Genomic DNA, 19,254 nt, shown 5'->3' with positions numbered 1-19,254 from the left:
AATTGCCTTTATATAGCTTTTTACAATAATCACACCCACCTTTTGTGATCACAGAACCTGGTGGTCATGTTTGGATGTTCTGTCAGTAAGCCAGTCAACCGCTAGGAATGCTTCAGGAAATGGTCACAAAGGTTGTACTTGAGTTGTGCCCTAGACTCTGCTGGCTTCCTAGCTAAACGTTAACTACAGTATTTGGGGTTTTTGGTTCACGTGCCATTGTCTTACGTACAGGGATCATTTTACTGGTTAGTCTTGGACCACTGCTGTGCTTGACCATGATGCGGGCTTATATTATAATATAAGGTATATATAGAATCGTCCCAGCTGATGGTCCTTCTCTACTTTTAATCTCATGTAAAGTGTAAAAGGAGTGTCTGCCAGTCAGTGCTGAAGTTGTACAGTGCTGTACTTCGAACGTCTCAAAGCACTTTATAGCCAATGAAGTATATTTAAAGTGTAGTTACTGTTGTAAGGTAGGAAACGCGGCAGCCAATTTGCACACCAGAAGGTCCCACGAACAGCAATGAGATAAATGACCAGACAATTTTTTTTTTTTGCTGTTTTGTTGAGCGATGAATATTGGCATGGACACCGGGGATAACTCTCCTGCTCTTTTTTGAAATAGTGCCGTGGGATCTTTCATGTCCACCCGAGGGGGCAGACGGGGCTTCGGTTTAACGTCTCATCTGAAAGATGGATTGTAACCGATACACTGCTCCATACAGCTATGTTTTACATTTGTGTTTTCTTTTCAAAGCTGTGCAAGTGGGAAATATTTTTGTGAGCCTTCCCTTCATTGTGTATTCCTCTAAACATTTAACAGATTGAACTAATTTTATTGGTGTGGACAGTTCATATTACCATAACATTCTGTGAGTACGTTACATACTGACAAACGTTTTTATTTTCTGGGAAATGCACCAGTAAAATCTTGGACTAGGCATGACTTTTATGACCTATTGTCTGGTTTTTACAGTATGTTCATTGGGTTGCAATGGTACTTTTCTATCAGTTAAATTTTAGCCGAGTGAGCTGACAGAATACTAAACTATTGTTCGAGCTGTGGTTTTTAAAAGTATCCTTTATTTTCCTTTTTGCAGAGTTTGCAGTCTCTAATGAATGAGTGTATCGGTCATGTGATAGGGAAGCCTCACAGCCCCGTGACAGGTTTGTGCTCAGTGTTGTATAATTAATACAGCTGATAATTGTTTTGTGCTTAATCAGACTGGCATTTTTAGTTAATATTATTGAATATTGTCATCATATGTCAATGATGCCCAACTCTATCTCTCCACTCCTACTTTCTTATATGACCGTTGCGTGTTGTCAAACTGCCTGTCTGACATCATCCTGTGGTTTGAGCCAGAATTTCTTGTAAGTCAGTATGGTAAGACCAAAACCATCCAGTTGGGGCCCCTGCCAGATGTCTCATGCCATCACTCCTGATCCCGCCCCCTCCCTTGCTGGGTGTCCCCTCAAACGCGATCGGACAGGTATGCAAGCTCTGTGTCCTGCTTGTTGTTGTGGTGTAATAATGAGCATTGGCAGTAGGATGGTGCTGATAGCACAACTAGCCACTTTCCCTCGTTGATCTTGTGTGCCGGCGAAGTTACTTTCTGTTTCGATGTACTACTTCTGTTTGGAATTGGCAGTTCAGGTGGCATATCTGAAAAATGCCGAACCATTCAAAGAAGTCTTGCACTGAAATTCTTTAGGATAATTTTTTTTTATGTGATCTTGTAATTATTTTCATTAATTGCCCTAGAAAACTTGTCCATGCTTTTTTTATTAAAGTATAAAATAATATTTGAAGTGAAGCAATACAATTTAGTATTGAAGCAGTCCTGTTGGTTATATTTATAATAATCACAGACATAGAAACATAGAAGATAGGAGCAGGAGTAGGCCATTCGGCCCCTAGAGCCTGCTCCGCCATTCAATGAGATCATGGCTGATCATCCAAATTCAATACCCTGTCCCTGCCTTCTCCCCATATCCCTTGATTCCTTTAGCCTTAAGAAATATATCTAACTCCTTCTTGAATATATTTAATGAATTGGCCTCAACTGCCTTCTGTGGTAGAGAATTCCACAGGTTCACCACTCTCTGGGTGAAGAAATTCCTCCTCATCTCAGTCCTAAATGGCTTACCCCTTATCCTTAGACTGTGACCCCTGGTTCTGGAATCCACGACCATCGGGAACATCCTTCCTGCATCTAGTCTGTCTAGTCCTGTTAGAATTTTATAAGTTTCAATGAGATCCCCTCTCAATCTTCTAAACTCCAGCGAGCATAAGCCCAATTGACCCAATCTCTCCTCATACGTCATTCCTGCCATCCCAGGTATCAGTCTGGTGAATCTTCGCTGCACTCCCTCCATGGCAAGAACATCCTTCCTCAGATAAGGCGACCAAAACTGCACACAATACTCGAGGTGTGGTCTCACCAAGGCCCTGTACAACTGCAGCAAGACATCCTTGTTCCTGTACTCGAGTCCTCTCGCAACGAAAACCAACATACCATTTGCCTTCTTAACCGCCTGCTGCACCTGCATGCTTAACTTCAGCAACTGGTGCACAAGGACACCCAGGTCTCGTTGCACTTCCCCTTCTCCCAATCTATTACCATTCAGATAATCTGCCTTCCTGTTTTTGCCACCAAAAAGTGGATAACCTCGCATTTATCCACATTATACTGCATCTGCCATGCTTCTGCCCAATCACCCAACCTGTCCAAATCATACTGGAGTTGCTCGGCATCCTGCTCACAGCACACGCCCACCCAGCTTTGTGTCGTCTGCAAATTTGGAGATATTAGATCTAGTTCCCTCGTCTAGAGCATTAATATATATTGTGAATAGCTGGGGTCCTAGGACCGATCCCTGCGGTACCCCACTAGTCACTGCCTGCCACTCGTAAAAAGACCTGTTTATTCCAACTCTTTGCTTCCTGTCTGCCAACCAGTTCTCTATCCAAGTCAATACCTTGCCCCCAATCCCATGTGCTTTAACTTTGCACGCTAATCTCTTATGCGGGACCTTATCGAAAGCCTTCTGAAAGTCCAAATACACCACATCCACTGGTTCTCCCTTATCTATTTTACCAGTTACATCCTCAAAAAATTCCAGTAGATTAGTCAAGCACAATTTACCTTTTGTAAATCCATGTTGACTTTCTCCGATCCTGTCACTGTTTTCCAAGTGCTCTGCTATTACATCTTTTATAATGGACTCTAGCATTTTCCCCACTACTGATGTCAGACTTACCGGTCTATAATTCCCCGTTTTCTCTCTACCATCTTTTTTGAATAGTGGGGTTACATTAGCTACCCTCCAATCCATGGGAACTGTTCCAGAGTCTATAGAATTCTGGAAGATGACCAGCAATGCATCTCCTATTTCTAGGGCCACTTCCTTAAGTACCCTAGGATGTAGATTATCAGGCCCTCGGGATTTATCGGCCTTCAATCCCGTCAATTTCCCTAACACCATTTCCCTACAAATACTGATTTCATTCAGTTCCTCCCTCTCATTAGACCCCATGTTCCCCGACATCTCTGGGAGGTTATTTGTGTCCTCCTTTGTGAAGACAGAACCAAAATATGTATTTAATTGGTCTGCCATTTCAACAATCTTTGTTCCAGTCCTACTCGGGTCCCCTCCCTCACCTCTTTTTCCGATACATTGATGACTGTATCGGTGCCGTTTCCTGCTCTCGTCCCGAACTTGACAATTTCATTCACTTTGCCTCCAATTTCCACCCTTCCCTCACCTTCACATGGTCCATCTCTGACTCGACTCTTCCCTTCCCTTCCTCAACTTCTCCGTCTCCATCTCTGGGGATAGGTTATCGACCAATATTCACTACAAGCCCACTGACTCCCAAAGCTACCTGGACTACACTTCCTCCCACCCCGCTTCCTGTAAGGACTCTATTCCATTCTCCCAGTTTCTCCGTCTCCGCCGTATCTGCTCTGATGATGCCACCTTCCACACCAGTGCTTCAGACATGTCTTCCTTTTTCCGCAACCGAGGATTCCCCTCTACCGTGATTGACACTGCCCTCGACCGTGTCAGTTCTATCTCCCGCACTTCTGCCCTCACCCCTGCCCCTCCCTCCCGGAACCACGATAGGGTTCCCCTTGTCCTCACCTTTCACCCCACCAGCCTCCACATTCAACGGATCATCCTCCGGCATTTCTGCTACCTCCAAAGTGATCCCACCACCAAACGTATCTTCCCCTCCCCTCCCCTTTCAGCATTCCGCAGGGACCGCTCCCTCCGAGACACCCTAGTCCACTCCTCTATCACCCCAAACAGCCCTTCCCCTTCGCCTGGCACCTTCCCGTGCAAGCGGAGGAGATGTAACACCTGCCCCTATACCTCCCCCCTTCCCACTGTCCAGGGCCCCAAACACCCCTTCCAGGTGAAACAGCGATTTACTTGTATTTCTTGCAATCTAGTATACTGTATTCGCTGCTCACGATGCGGTCTCCTCTACATTGGGGAGACCAAACACAGATTGGGTGACCGCTTTGCGGAACACCTCCGTTCAGTCCGTAAGGGTGACCCCGAGCTTCCGGTCGCCTGTCATTTTAATTCACCGCTCCATTCCCACTCGGACCTCACCGTCCTTGGCCTCTTGTATTGTTCCACGGAAGCTCAACGTAAACTCGAGGAACAGCACCTCATCTTCCGATTAGGCACTCTGCAGCATTCCGGACTCAATATCGAGTTCAACAATTTCAGATCATAACCTCGGCCCCTATTTCATTTTTTCTTGTAATTTTTCCACTCCTTTCCCCCCGCCCCCCCCCCCTTTCCTTTTGTTTCGCTCTCACACCTGGCAGCTATCCCTTGCCCTGCCAGTACACTTTACACCCTATCTCAGCCTATTACCATCTCATCTAGCTTCTAACACCTTTTATTGACTCTTTTTTACTTCTTTTGTTTCTTTTATTCTTTTGTCCGATCGCAGCCCTGCCTCCGATCTATCTTTTCTTTCCAGTTTTGAAGAAGGGTTCGACCCGAAACGTCAACTCAAATTTCTGTCCACGGATGTTGCCTGACCTGCTGAGTTTTTCCAGCATTTTCTGTTATTTTAAATTCCCCTGATTCTGACTGCAAGGGACCTATGCTTGACTTCACCAATCTTTTTCTCTTCACATATTTATAGAAGCTTTTACAGTCAGTTTTTATATTTCCTGCAAGCTTACTCTCATACTCTATTTTTCCCCTCTTAATTAATCCCTTTGTCCTCCTTTGCTGAATCCTAAACTGCTCCCAATCCTCAAGTTTGCTGCTTTTTCAGGCCAATTTATATGTCCTCTCCTTGGATCTTATGCTATCCCTAATTTCCCTTGTTAACCACGGTTGAGTCACCCTTTTTGTTTTATTTTTATGCCAAACAGGGATGAACAAATTCTGTAGTTCATCCATGCGAACTTTAAATGTTTGCCATTGCCTATCCACCGTCAACCCTTTGAGTAACATTCCCCAATCATTCCTACCCAACTCGCGCCTCATACCATCGTAGTTTCCTTTATTTAAATTCAGGACCCTAGTCTGAGTCAAATACTTCACTCTCCATCTTAATGAAGAATTCGATCATATTATGATCGCTCTGTCCCAAGGGGCCTCGCACAACAAGATTGCTAATTAATCCTTTCTCATTACATAATACCCAGTCTAAGATGGCTTGATCTCTAGTTGGTTCCTCGACATATTGGTCCAGGAAACCATCCCGTATACACTCCAGGAATTCCTCCTCCACAGTATTGTTACTAATTTGGTTAGCCCAGTCTATATGTAGATTAAAGTCACCCATGATAACTGCTGTGCCCTTATTGCACGCGTCTCTAATTTCCCGTTTAATGCCATCCCCAACCTCCGCATTACTGTTTGGGCGTCTGTATACAACTCCGACTAACGTTTTCTGCCCCTTGGTATTTCTCAACTCTACCCATACAGATTCCACATCATCAGAGCTAATATCCTTCCTTACAATTGTGTTAATCTCCTCTTTAACCAGCAATGCTACCCCACCTCCCTTTCCTTTTTGCCTGTCTTTCCTGAATATTGAATACCCCTGGATGTTGAGTTCCCAGCCTTGGTCACCCTGGAGCCATGTTTCCGTAATCCCAATCATATCATATCCTTTTACATCTATTTGCGCAGCTAATTCATCCACCTTATTACGAATGCTCCTCGCATTAAGACACAAAGCCTTTGGGCTTGTATTTTTAACACTCTTAGACCTTTTAGAATTATTATTTACTGTGGCCATGTTTGATTTAAACCCTTGATTTCTCTGACTGCCACTTTTGCTTTTCTCCTTCCTGTCTTTTGCTTCTATCCTTGTTTTCCTTTCCTCTGTCTCCCTGCACAGGTTCCCAACCCCCTGCCATTTTAGTTTAAACCCTCCCCCACAGCACTAGCAAACACTCTCCCTAGGACATCGGTCCCAGTCCTGCCCAGGTGCAAACCGTCCGTTTTGTACTGGTCCCACCTCCCCCAGAACCGGTTCCAATGTCCCAGGAATTTGAATCCCTCCCCCTTGCACCATTCCTCTAGCCATGTATTCATCTGAAATATCCTTCTATTTCTACTCTGACTAGCACGTGGCACTGGTAGCAATCCTGAGATTACTACCTTTTGAGGTCCTATTTTTTAATTTACCTCCTAATCATTTTAAACACCATGGATAAAAGTCCAGTTTATTTTTTTGTGATGTATATCATCAAATAAGTTAGTACCAAACAGTTTGACTTCGAAGTAGGATTGTATGTTGTAACTAAGTTAAATTGGGAAAAAATTTGCAAAGAATACAGAATCATCTAATCTTTCACCATAGGAGGCCATTCAGCCCATCGTGCCTGTGCCAGCTCTTTGAAAGAGCTGCCCAATTAGTCCCACTCTTTCTCCATAGCCTTGTAAATGTTTCCTTTTCAAGTATCTATCCAATTCCATTTTGAAAGTTACTATTGAATCTGCTTCCGCCCGCCTCTCAGGCAGTGCGTACTTGATCATAACGGCTCGCTGCATAATGTCTCCTGGGCATTATGGTTAATGATATTACAGATGTAGGCCCAATAAATGTGTGACCTTGCATTAACTTTAATATGTACCTTCCAGGAATTCATCGAAATAGCCCTCGCCCTATCAAAGTACCCCGATGCCATAGTGACCCACCAAATCCACACCTCATCATCCCGACACCTGAGGGATTCAGGTATAGTACTCCATATAGTCTCTTCACAACTCGAGAGCCGGGCTAGAAATATCATTGACTGAACAGTTTTCATCTTCTGTTAAGCCATTCTTTGAATACAATGGCAGCATCAAATAACATTACTTTTCTTACTGCATAAAATTATTTGCCATACCAAGTTAATTAGGTTACCCAGATTTCTTCGGTAATATCTGATTCCAGTGTTCTTGGTTGCATTGATCTGTGAGAAGTGGACTACTGGCAGAGGTTCTGAAAATGCCTATAGAGTATATTTGAATATTGACTAAACTCAAACTAAACCAACCAAAATGATCATAACATTCTCCTGCAATCTCTGACTAATTGTTATTCTCCTGCGCTCTCTCTCTCACCAATAGTCAGCCTCTTGCACTCTTTCTGACCAATAGCCATCCACTTGCAATCTCTGTGACCAATAGCCATGCTGTTTCCTAAGTGTGGTCATTTAATTTCTTTCTTTCATGAAGTATTTCACTTTTGTCTGTGATGCTTTGGCTTTGCTATCTGCTCTCGGCATGTTTAATGATAAGTGTAGCTTGTACTGCATGCTGTTAGTATGTGCATGAGATCATTGTTACATGACTCTGTAGAGCAGCAACCAAATTCTAAACTTAATCTATTTTAAATCAAGTGCTCGCCAGTCCATTTTACTGCATTTGGTAACCTACTGGTCGATGATTGTTACCAATGGTATGTTAACAAAAGTTCTGCCTCCCCCATATTAGAGATATTTCAGCTTTGATCACCAGTTAATATTTCCATGTAACTCAGTTACTTTTCAGATCCTTACTAAGCTAGTTTTTAACTCCAAAAAAAAATGCTTAACCCTTAGCCCTCGATATAGGATTATAGCATTCTTCGAATGCACTTTATTATCACCTTGTTATGGCTGCTATGCAATAACCTAGCAACCTGCAGCAGCACTGGAATAAAAAACATAGTATAAACTAGCTAAAAGCATTAGTTGGCATTAGCAATCGTGGTGAATTAGTCCATTAGTCATATTGCAGAACAACCTTAAGGCGATTATAGTAATTTTTATGATTGTGCTATATTCAGTACACAAATTAGAGCACACTGTCAGTTTGCCAATATTTGTTCAATTGATTGAGCTTTCTCTTGGCATCAAACCACAAATGTGAATACCGTAGAAATAAACTACATGAAATCTTCATTTATTTTTCTTGTATTAATTGTCAGCTACATTTGTATGTTCTTGAATTGTTTTCTGCATCTCTCCTTGTCACAGCCCGAGGAGTCTTGGCTCTGAAGTGCGGAACCAATGCATCGCTGCTGTCATTCGCTCAGCCCCTACAGTTGGTGGTGATCTCAATCACACCAAGTCTGCAGGCACTGCAAATGAAATAAGGTAGTTTCACCCACAACATGACAGATGCCAAGTATGGCGCTTTACATTCTTCTACTTCGTTAATCAGTTGGGCGAAATGTTTAAAAGGGGCATTGCAGTCAAATACTCAATTAAAAGTTGCTTAATTCAAATTCTCAATCTTTCTCTTAGCACTAAAATCCCACATTGTAGAAAAAGCAGGCTTGTGCTAATTGGTATTTACATTGCTTAAGTCAAATGATTGGATCATTCCATTTTCTCAGCCCAGTGATTTGATTTTGAGTTATCATGAGTAGACTGTAGATGCCTTTTATATCACCTTGTATCAGCTGCTTGAAAGCATAGGATTAAGGAGGGAATATGATAGGAGAGAAATTAATAGCATGTTAATGCACCAACACGGTCACAGGCAGAGTTTTTACATTTAAACGGGTGTGAATCTTCACATTATTTTACACAAGGAGTAAATACATAATGGCTGCCTATCTAGTAGTTTGCTGGTATTGTAATTCCAAAAGCTTGCATAATTTGAGTGGCACTGGCAGAAAAGCTTTTGAAATTCCTTAAGCTTTTTTAATGGGTGAAAACATAAGAACATAAGAAATAGGAGCGGGAGTAGGCCATACAGCCCCTCGAGCCTGCTCCACCATTCAATAAGATCATCGACCTCAACTCCACTTTCCTGCACTATCCCCATATCCCTCAATTCCCCTAGAGTCCAAAAATCTATCTATTTCAGCCCTGAATGTACTCAAAGACTCGGCATTCACAGCCCTCTGGGGCAGAGAATTCCAAAGATTCACAACCCTCTGAGTGAAAACGGAACTAAACCCGGTTTTCCTCATTTGAAATCTTTTATGTTGGTCTTTGATTTAATTGTGTGGTCAAGAGTACAGATCACTGGGTGATCCTTCATAAAAAATGGAAAGTTTTTACATTCACTGATACAAAATGCCCCTTGTATTGATTTAGGAATATTGCATTGGTGAGTCAGTGATTTTCATTAGCTGTATTAGTCAGTTACAGGAAACTTTGGTTTATCCGGAGGTTATATGTCCGGAATACTCGATCTAACGGCAAAAATCAGGAGCCGTTTTCTATATTTTTTTAGTTCTCGTTGCTTTTTTTTTCCCCAGTCAAGCACTGCAAGGTCTGTAGCTATAGCAACAGCTTCAGCTACAGATGCTTGCAGCTGCAGCCGACTGTTTTGAAGCTGTTGCTAAGCAACAGGGTTTGTTGATTCACACGGAGCTTCTCAGTTCCGTATGTTTAAACATTAACTCTGGTATGTCTGGCACTTTTGATGTTACGGCACCAGCTCGGTCCCGTCAGTGCCGGATATCAAAGTTTCCTGTATTCGGAATACAAAACTGTGTGCTGCAAGCTGTAAGTAACATTGTGTCCTCAAGGGGCTTCCAAGCACTTGTCACTCATCAGTAGCGCCTGAAAGTGTGCTTCTCATTAGGTTGTCTACACTTACTATCAACAGCTGAGCAGCTGGCAGCTCACTTCACGTGTCTGCCATCTTGGATTAAGGTGCCTGCAGAGGCTGATATTGCACCCTTTCTCGCTGTAAGCATTGCAACAGGCATCTGGGACCTTTATCTGCCATTTGGTGTCTCATTTGATTAACAGAGCAGGAATAGTATGGTTGGTGACAGGAAATCTGAAGTAGCTCCCTCCTGCTATGCTTCCTGAAATTGCACAGAGGGTGGGGGGGGAAGAGGTTTGTTTATATTATTTAAAAAATCAAAGATGTTCATATACTGTATAAAGTACATTACCAGTAAAAGTTTGAAGTGTATTGAAATGCAGACAGAATGAGCTATGTTGGAATGTTGCTAACATGATTTTGTTTCTTCGAAAATAGGGGTTCGAGTGTCCCCGAAAATGACCGCCTAGCATCTATAGCAGCTGAGCTGCAGTTCAAGTCACTAAGCCGACACTCCAGTCCCACTGAAGACCGCGAGGGTAAGGAAGTTGCTATCTAATATAGTGTGCTTAAGGTGCAATGTTTAATAATACAGCCATTCTGAACCCTGCCCTAGCCCTGAACTCGTATCTTTGCCTAGTTTAGCTCCCATCTCCCCTCTCCGAGCTAATCACAGAATCACACAGAAACCCCACAGTGCAGATAGAGGCCATTTCGGCCCATCGAGCCTGCACCGACACATATCCCACCCGATCCCCGTAACCCCTACACCAACACATATCCCACCCTATCCCTGTAACCCCACGTATTTAATCCCCCTAACACTAAGGGTCAATTTATCATAGCCAATCAACCTAACCCGCACATCTTTGGACTGTGGGAGGAAACCGGAGCACCCGGAGAAAACCCACGCAAACATGGGGAGAATGTGCAAACTCCACAGACAGTCGCCCGAGGCCGGATTCGAACCCGGGTCTCTGGCGCTGTGAGGCAACAGTGCTAACCACTATGCCACCGTGCCACGATCTTGTCCATGAGATCGACCTCCTGCTCCCTTGACCCTATTCCCACCAAACTGCTGACCACCCAACTTCCCTTCCCGGCCCCCATGTTAGCGGATATTGTTAACAGTTTCCTCTCCTCGGGTACTGTCCCCCTCCCCTTCAAATCTGCTGTCCCTCAAAAAAACCACCCTTTACCCCTCTGTCTTTGCAAAACTACCACCCCATCTCCAACCTTCATTTCCTCTCAAGTCCTTGAATGTGCTGTTACCTCCCAAATCCATACCCATTTTTCCCGCAACCCTATGTTTGAAACCCTCCAATTACGTTTCTGCCCCTGGTATAGTACCGAAACGGCCCTTATCAAAGTGACAAATGATATCCTATGTGACTGTGCCCATGGTAAACTATCTCTCCTCATCCTTCTCGACCTGCCTGGAGCCTTCGACACGGGTGACCACACCATCTTCCTCCAAAGCCTCTCCACCATCGTCCAGCTGGGTGAGTCTGCCCTCACCTGGTTCCATTCTTATCTATCCAGCTGTAGCCAGAGAACCACCTACAATGGCTTTTCTTCCCGCCCCCACACCATTACCTCTGGAGTCCCCCTCCTATGCCTCATCTACATGCTGCCCCTCGGCGATACCATCCGAAAACACCACGTCAGTTTCCACATGTACGCTGACGACACCCAGCTCTACCTCACCACCACCTCTTTCAACCCCACCACTGTCTCTGAATTACAATGTTAAAGGCGCTATATAAATGCAAGTTGTTGTGGTTGCGTCTCTCCATTCCTTGGTGCCACCTGTTGGTGTTGAAATGCTGAACCACTGCACCACCCTACAACTGAACAGATTTTAGGAGTTTGGTTGAAGGCACGACAATGTGTGTAGTTTGGGATCGTTCCACCATTAATCACTTTATAGTTGTAGAATTGAGTGACTCTGTTTTGAATGTATTCTCTTCCCCAGAACCTACATATCCTAAAGGAGATCCAAGTATTAGTGCACGAAGAAGCTGGGAGCTTCGTTCTCTGTTAAGTCAGTCAAAAGGTAACAGTATCATTCTGGAAATATGCACTAGATGAAATTTCAAGGTTGTTCTATAAAACCAGACTCTTCTGATATCATTCTAAACCCTTGCTGTTTTATTTTGCTACCATACTTTCATTAAAGCCTTCTTGACTAAGGTTTTTTTAAAAAAGTAAAATACATAATGTTATATCACACCTGCACATTTTCGTAAGATCCCTGATTTAAAGCAACTTCATTGTAAAAAGAAAATCAAAATGAGTACAGCGCACTGCTCATTCACGTTTAGTGGATAAATGTGCCATGTTCCACTTACGATGATCCAGGCATCCTCCGAATACAATAATTAATCTTGCAAAGCACTATGATGTAGTCCATATAGTGAGAGAGATGGTATGAGATGTTTTGCTGCACTATTTTTTCTGGCAGTCTTGTTGATTTCAATCAGAACTGTGAAGTTAATTTTGCCCCTACACACACAATATACCAACCACTGTGTGTGTAGGGTGAGGGATATGAGCATTAATCACTCAGATAAAAGTACAGGTTAGATCCATAATAAATCTCTTTACCCGGCACCAAAAGGTACCGTGGATACCTAATAATGAATTGGATTGAACACGATCACTGGTCTACCACCTCATTGGCTGAAATATAGTTGCGGCTTCCATGCCCCAAGCTGCTGTTCCTTGAGTCCTACGTGTTTTCTGTGCCTGTAGCCTTCTGTTATTTATTGTCCTGAAGAGGCGCACACATACATGTCCTTAAGCAAGAAATAAGAGCATCTGTACGTGTGTGTCCCACAAGAGCCAACTGTCTGCATTTAATACAGTCGGTGTTTTACTCCGCACCTGCTCTGTATTCTAGCTTTAAAATCAGCACGGGGCCTTGGCCTCAACCCATTAACAGGCACAAATCTCCAACACCAAATGGTCTGTGTATCAGCGTAGAATTGCAAATTTCACTCGGGTGGTTGGTGTGAGAAATGAGGGGGTGGGGGAGTAGAGTTCACACTGATGGGATGGGGGCGAGGTGTTTGTTTGAAGTTGACCTTAAAATTAATTGTTGGGGTCGTGCAGAGAGAGCTTTAATTAGCATCTGGCTCATGCTCTACCTGACCCGAGTGCTTGATCCTAGCCCTCTGCATTCTATACTCTGATATATCTCACCTTGCGTGCAAAAGAATTAGCAGAACTTGGGAGTAGGGGAAAGGATGATGAAAAGAAGGGACTGTATTACAGGCCCTGCTACAGCTTGACTATTCCGCATATTAGCAACATTGTTGTACCAGCCAAATATTTGAAAAATGTAATGCAGTTTGTAAAAAAAAAAGTAATAAATCTGTTCCCAGTTTTAGAAAAAAATCTCGCCTGACTTTTAAAGGCCTTGTTTTACAATGTAATATTTTGCAGTAGTGAATGAAGGAATCAGGAGTGCCTTTTCCTCCAAAGTTGCAGGTTAGCCGCTAGTAATGGCACACTTGACATGGGCACTAAGAGATTTGCAAGAGATTACACACAGGCTTAATTAAAAAGCAGTTGCTGCAGGATGGCTGTGACAGTAAATTTACTGTTCTAAATGTTATGAATGCTTTTTTTGCCATTTGTTTCACCCCCGCCTCCCTGAAGCTAGCTACTGGCACTGGAGTGTGGTTCTGTGACAGGAGCACCTCATCCAAGTGGCCATTCTTAAGCTTGTCACCCACGACCCATAGTGAGGTAGGTTGTATAACTGTAGAGAGAGCATTGTAGCCAAGCCCCATCCTGCTCGTAACTCACTTTCCAGGAGTCCCTGTATAGTGACCAGGAACAGGAATCCGGCCAAGTTTTTCCCTTCTCTCTTTCCCCTTCCCCTCCTCTCCTCCCCCCCCAAGCCCAGGAATGCTGCGGCCAATTGTAGTACCCCACTTGGTGCAGTGGCTGAGACCAGCTCATTCATGTAGACTGGCACTCTGTCCTGGGAACTTCAAGAATGATTATTATAATACTAACAGCATTTAAACAGCAGGTTATTGCATAACTAGTGCGTAATGAATATAATAAACTGAAATGACGCCTTTAAACTTTGTGAAAAAGTGGCAAAATGTTTTTCATTTGCGCAGAGATACAACAGAATAACATCAATCTCCTCCAAATACATTGTCGCTGTACATGATCCAGTGTACGTGACATCTGTGTGATGTCTTGAGAATGATATATCGCTATAGAAACTCTACACAAACTATTTCTTCATGAAAATAGTGTCTTGATTAGTGGAAAAGTTTTTAATTGTAAAACCAAAACTTTAAGGACTTTTTTATATAAAGTTTTCACTCATTTTTAGTTTTCCCAATGCTGCCTCGTGTATCCTAACTGCTGCCACTTGCCCCTGTCTTGTCATTTTAATGTATATGGGTGACTCATGTCAGGCATAGTTCTACATGGGTTCGCTGCCCTCTAGTACGTTGCCTAAGGGCCTGTTCTGTTTGGGGTAGTTTGACCACAGGGGCATCACAACTGAATTGGATTCCAGCACAAGTTACTGATTAGGGAGCAGGAGCAGTATCCCTCAGGTTTTCCCTCTGAAGCAAATGCAGGAAGCTCGCTGGTCCCATGGCTGAAATCGATAACTTCGCACACACTGAAGATCAGACGAGAGCATTCCTGTTCTGGCCATTTCAATACCAGCCGTGCAGTGCCAGTCTCCACTCGGCTGTTGGAAGCCTGCTTGTCTGATTCCCATTCTTCAATGTTCCATTATTTCCTCTCAATCTTGATTCCTCTATATCTGTCTTGCATCTATCTCTACTTTTTCTTTTCCCCTTCCCTTCATACAGCAGATGGTGATGATTAGTCTGAGAGAACAGCTGACAAGTGTCAGAAGAAGCACAATTTCCATTAAATAGGTTTGAATCTGAAACGCAGCAGCAAATTGAATAAGAATTGAGGCATTTTATTTACGAAATGTTACTTTATCTACATGTATCTAATACAGGCACTTTGCACAGTGGGGGAGGAGAACAAGAAAATCTCACGCATTACTGTATGTCATCATTTGGTGTATGTAACAAATTGAACATGTGTTTAATTTCCTAGATATAGCTGCCAAGCAGAGTCGAATTGACGCTGTCCGCAAGTCAATTAAATCCTTTGAGGAGCAGCAGAACTGGCAGATGAAGCAAAAGAATATAATTGGCCAAGTCTGTGACATTCCTAAATCTTACGATAATGTCATGCAAGTTGGGTTAAGAAAAGTGACATTTAAATGGCAGAGAGGAAATAAAATAGGTAATGTCGGAGTTCTGGGTGTAAAAATAAACATTTAATTTACACAGCTCTTGTGTACAGAAACTCAAAAATCATGTTAAAAGAAAAACTCTGTTCTTGTTTCTCTTGGGGTACGGGCGCAGATGGGGTGGGGGGGGGTTAACGGACTCGCGTGGGGTGGGTGCAGGGGGTTACTGATACGCGCGGGGGGTGGGCGGGGGTGTTACTTGCTCGTAGGTACTGGTAGACCTTTGTGGTTTGCCCCAAATGACAATTCTAAATGTTTGAAATTAGAGAGAGTGAACAGGATATTGCTCCATGGAGGGGATCGCAGCTGAGCTTGAGCCTAGGCCTGGCCTCATCGTGACATCCACACGCCCACTCCCATTTTAAGCAGGGGCCACTGAATAGTGTTCAGCTGTGCAAACCCAGGCTAAGGCGGTTTGAGCCGATTGCAGCAACCCTGCTGTTGCCTCAGCTGAGATCGGCTGACTTCACGCACATGCCACGGCTCAAACCTAGGCCCTTGTTTCACTGAGGTGGGCGACCCACACCCACTGATGCAAATAGTGATTTACCAAATGTGAAATGGATGCTCACTAAATCTGCTACGCCTCTATGAATTTGACGTGCATCAAACTGCTAGGTTTTAAAGTGCTGTTACTTTCCAAGAAACGCACAAGCCTTAATTGTGCATGGTAATAGTATCTGAGCTTTAATTCCACTTATTTTATTTGTTGATTTGCACTGTCATTATAATTGCCATGCATCTTCAAATTTAAATATCGAACAAAAAAAACAAACTTTTTAGTTGTGGCTTGAAAGGACAAAGCATTTGATTAGCAAAGAACTAGACTAGCATAAATCAGATTAGATGTTCTTTGTAAGAATTTTCTGATCGATAATGCATTGTTTCATAGAATAGAATCATAGAATGGTTACAGCACAGAAGGAGGCCATTTGGCCCGTCGAGCCCGTGCCGGCTCTCTGCAAGAGCACTTCAGCTAGTCCCACTCCCCCGCCCTTTCTCTGTAGCCCTGTAATTTTTTTCCTTCAGATACTTATCCAACTCCCTTTTGAAAGCCGTGATTGAGTCTGCCTCCACCACCCTTTCAGGCAGTGCATTCCAGATCCTAACCACTTGCTGCGTAAAAAAGTTTTTCCTCGTGTTGCCTTTGGTTTTTCTGCCAATCACCTTAAGTCTGTGTCCTCTTCAGCCAATAGTTGGTCACATCTATTGAAGTGAGCTTTCCACTTTGCCGTATTGTATTGGGTTCAACCAAAATGTAGATGAATAAAATCAGCTTGATGTTCTTGTAAACAAAATGTTGCATTATTTGAGTTTTGAAAATGTTAATTTTTATAAATTGGTGACTTTAGTTAGGACAATGGAATAGGCAAACGTCTTAAGCATAATATTTCCCTGCCTCTGGTAGAGTCTGCATCTCTTGTACATAATAAACCATGCTGATTGTAATAGAGCCAGGCCGTCTCTCCCACTCAGTGCTACCCAAAACCACTGGCATTCATATAACAACAATAATCTTTGTTTCTCCAGGTGAAGGACAGTACGGGAAAGTGTACACATGTATAAATGTTGATACTGGCGAGCTAATGGCAATGAAGGAAGTAAGTGTCTTTTGTTTCTGTGGAAAGTTACTTTCTAAGTGCCAGCGGTTTCCTGTAGCACTGCACACCGAGTCTGGCGATATGCTGTCTTGTAACACTGGAGCGGGATGCCATGTAGCACACAATGGATCTCCGTGTACTGGGATATGTTTTCCAGAGCTGTTTAGAAATCAAAATAACAACACTCAAATACAGAAAATCTTCTAGCATTTACTCCCTTTCGGCCTTTGTAGAAGTAGAACGTTTTTTTGCTCCCTCTCAGAAAACATTGCTCCAACTGCATTAAATTGAGTCCTTTCTGAAATTAATTATAATTTTTGTTTTTATAAAAATCTGAAGCATTGCAGAGAAATCTGTTTCTAGCTGGAATATAGAAACTTTTGCGACTTCATCTGTTCTTTTCAAATCCCTGCAACGGATCTCGCTGTCCTTGTGCTCCATCCTCCGGATCCATTCCAAGTCTATTCTATTGTAGCCCACATTTGTTGTTTTGTATGCTCTCCTGGCCGGCCTCCCACATTGTATCCTCTGTAAACTTAAACTCATCCAAAACTCTGCTGCCCGTGTCCTAACTCGCACCAAGTCCCGTTCACCCATCACCCCTGTGCTCGCTGACCTACATTGGCCCCTGGTCCGACACTGCCTCAATTTCAAAATTCTCATCCTTGTGTTCAAATCGCTCCATGGCCTCGCCCCTCCCTATCTCTGTAATCTCCTTCAGCCCCACAACCCTTCGAGATATCTGCGCTTCTCCCAATTCTGGCCTCTTGCGCATCCCCGATTTTAATCGCTCCACCATTGGTGGCTGTGCCGAGGCCCTAAGCACTGGAATTCCCTCCCTAAACACCTCTACCTCTCTCTCCTCCTTTAAGACACCCCTTAAAACCTACCTCTTTGACCAAGCTTTTGGTCTTCTGCCCTAATGTCTCCTTCTGTGGCTCGGTTTCAAATTTTTGTTTAACACTCCTATGAAGCACCTTGGGATGTTTTACTATGTTAAAGGCACTATATAGAATCAAGTTGTTGTTGTATCCCCTATCTGTTCCCCTTAATATCCTGAAAACATCGATCAGATCACCCCTTAACCTTCTAAATTCAAGGGAATACAACCTTAATTTCATTAGCTGTAAAGCACTTTGAGACGTTTGGTGGTCGTGAAAGGTGCTATATAAATCTGAGTCTTTAATTTGTGTAATCTCTCCTCATAACTTAACCCTTTGAAGTCCGGGTATCATTCTGGTAAACCTATGCTGCACTCCCTCCAAGGCCAATATATCCTTCCTAAGATGTGGTGCCCAGAGCTGCTCACAGTACTCCAGGTGTGCTCTAACCAGGGCTTTGTGTAGCTGCAGCATAACTTCTACCCCCTTGTACTCTAGTCCTCTAGATATAAAGGCCAGCATTCCATTAGACTTTTTGATTATTTTCTGTACCTGTTCATGACATTTAAATGATCTATGCACCTGCACCCCCAAGTCTCTGGGCATCCACTGTTTTTAGCTTTTCACCATTTAGAAAGTACCCTGTTCTATCCATTTTAGGTCCAAAGTCATAACAGCACAGAAGGAGGCCATTCGGCCCATCAAGTCCATGCCGAAGTGGATGACCTCACATTTGTTTACATTGAAATCCAGTTTTGCCCATTCACTTAATCTATCATCTACACTGTCTACAATGCCGCCTATCTTTGTGTCATCGGCAAATTTGAATATATGACTTTCTATGCTATCATCTGAGTTGTTAATAAATATTGTGAATAGTTGAGGCCCCAACGCAGATCCCTGCGGGACACCACTAGTCACATCCTGCCAATTTAAGTACCTGCCCGTTATCCCTACTGCTCGTCTCCTGCCACTCAGCCATTTTCTAACCAGGTGAATAATTTGCCCTCAATTCCGTGGGCTTCTACCTTAGATAACAGTCTCTTATGTAGGACTTTATCAAATGCCTTCTGGAAGTCCATATAAATAACATAGACATTCTCCTGTCCACTACTTTAGACATCTCTTTAAAAAAATTCAATCAGATTTGTCAGGCATCACCTACCTTTCACAAATCCATGCTGGCTTTCTGATCAACTGAAAATTTTCAAGGTGTTCAGTCACCCTATCCTTAATTGTAGACTCTAGCAATTTCCCAACAACAGCTGTTAGACTAACTGGTCTATAATTCCCTGGCTTCCCTCTCTCGTCATTCTTAAATAGCAGAGTGACATACGCAATTTTCCAATTTAAAGGGACGGTTCCTGAATCTAGAGAACTTTGCAGATGCCCTAACTAATCTTCCAATGTGCTCACTTACTTCCTTTAAAACCCTGGG

At 43.2% G+C, this 19,254-nt stretch overlaps 1 protein-coding gene across 5 annotated transcripts in view; it reads left to right on the top strand.

The window, feature by feature from the left end:
• The window catches only part of map3k4 (mitogen-activated protein kinase kinase kinase 4), a 77,008-nt gene that overhangs the window by 36,454 nt on the left and 21,300 nt on the right, over window positions 1-19,254 (top strand). For 4 of the 5 annotated variants that reach the window (XR_015077582.1, XM_085981994.1, XM_085981995.1 and 1 more), the window contains exons 13-19: window positions 1,101-1,167; window positions 7,132-7,228; window positions 8,496-8,615; window positions 10,465-10,565; window positions 12,002-12,082; window positions 15,136-15,327; window positions 16,865-16,935. Coding sequence is in view for 4 of the 5 variants with exons in the window: in XM_085981994.1 (XP_085838120.1) it covers window positions 1,101-1,167; window positions 7,132-7,228; window positions 8,496-8,615; window positions 10,465-10,565; window positions 12,002-12,082; window positions 15,136-15,327; window positions 16,865-16,935 (729 nt within the window). In the remaining variant the exon portion in view is untranslated. The remainder of the gene's footprint in view (window positions 1-1,100; window positions 1,168-7,131; window positions 7,229-8,495; window positions 8,616-10,464; window positions 10,566-12,001; window positions 12,083-15,135; window positions 15,328-16,864; window positions 16,936-19,254) is intronic. The other variant, XM_085981993.1, reaches the window with a different exon arrangement.

The sequence above is a fragment of the Somniosus microcephalus genome, chromosome 3, assembly GCF_052327205.1.
Source record: "Somniosus microcephalus isolate GS21.2 chromosome 3, FLI_Smic_1.0, whole genome shotgun sequence".
Lineage (NCBI taxonomy): Eukaryota > Metazoa > Chordata > Chondrichthyes > Squaliformes > Somniosidae > Somniosus > Somniosus microcephalus.
Note: the sequence above shows the minus strand (reverse complement) of the source record. Positions and strands in the feature narration are given on the sequence as shown.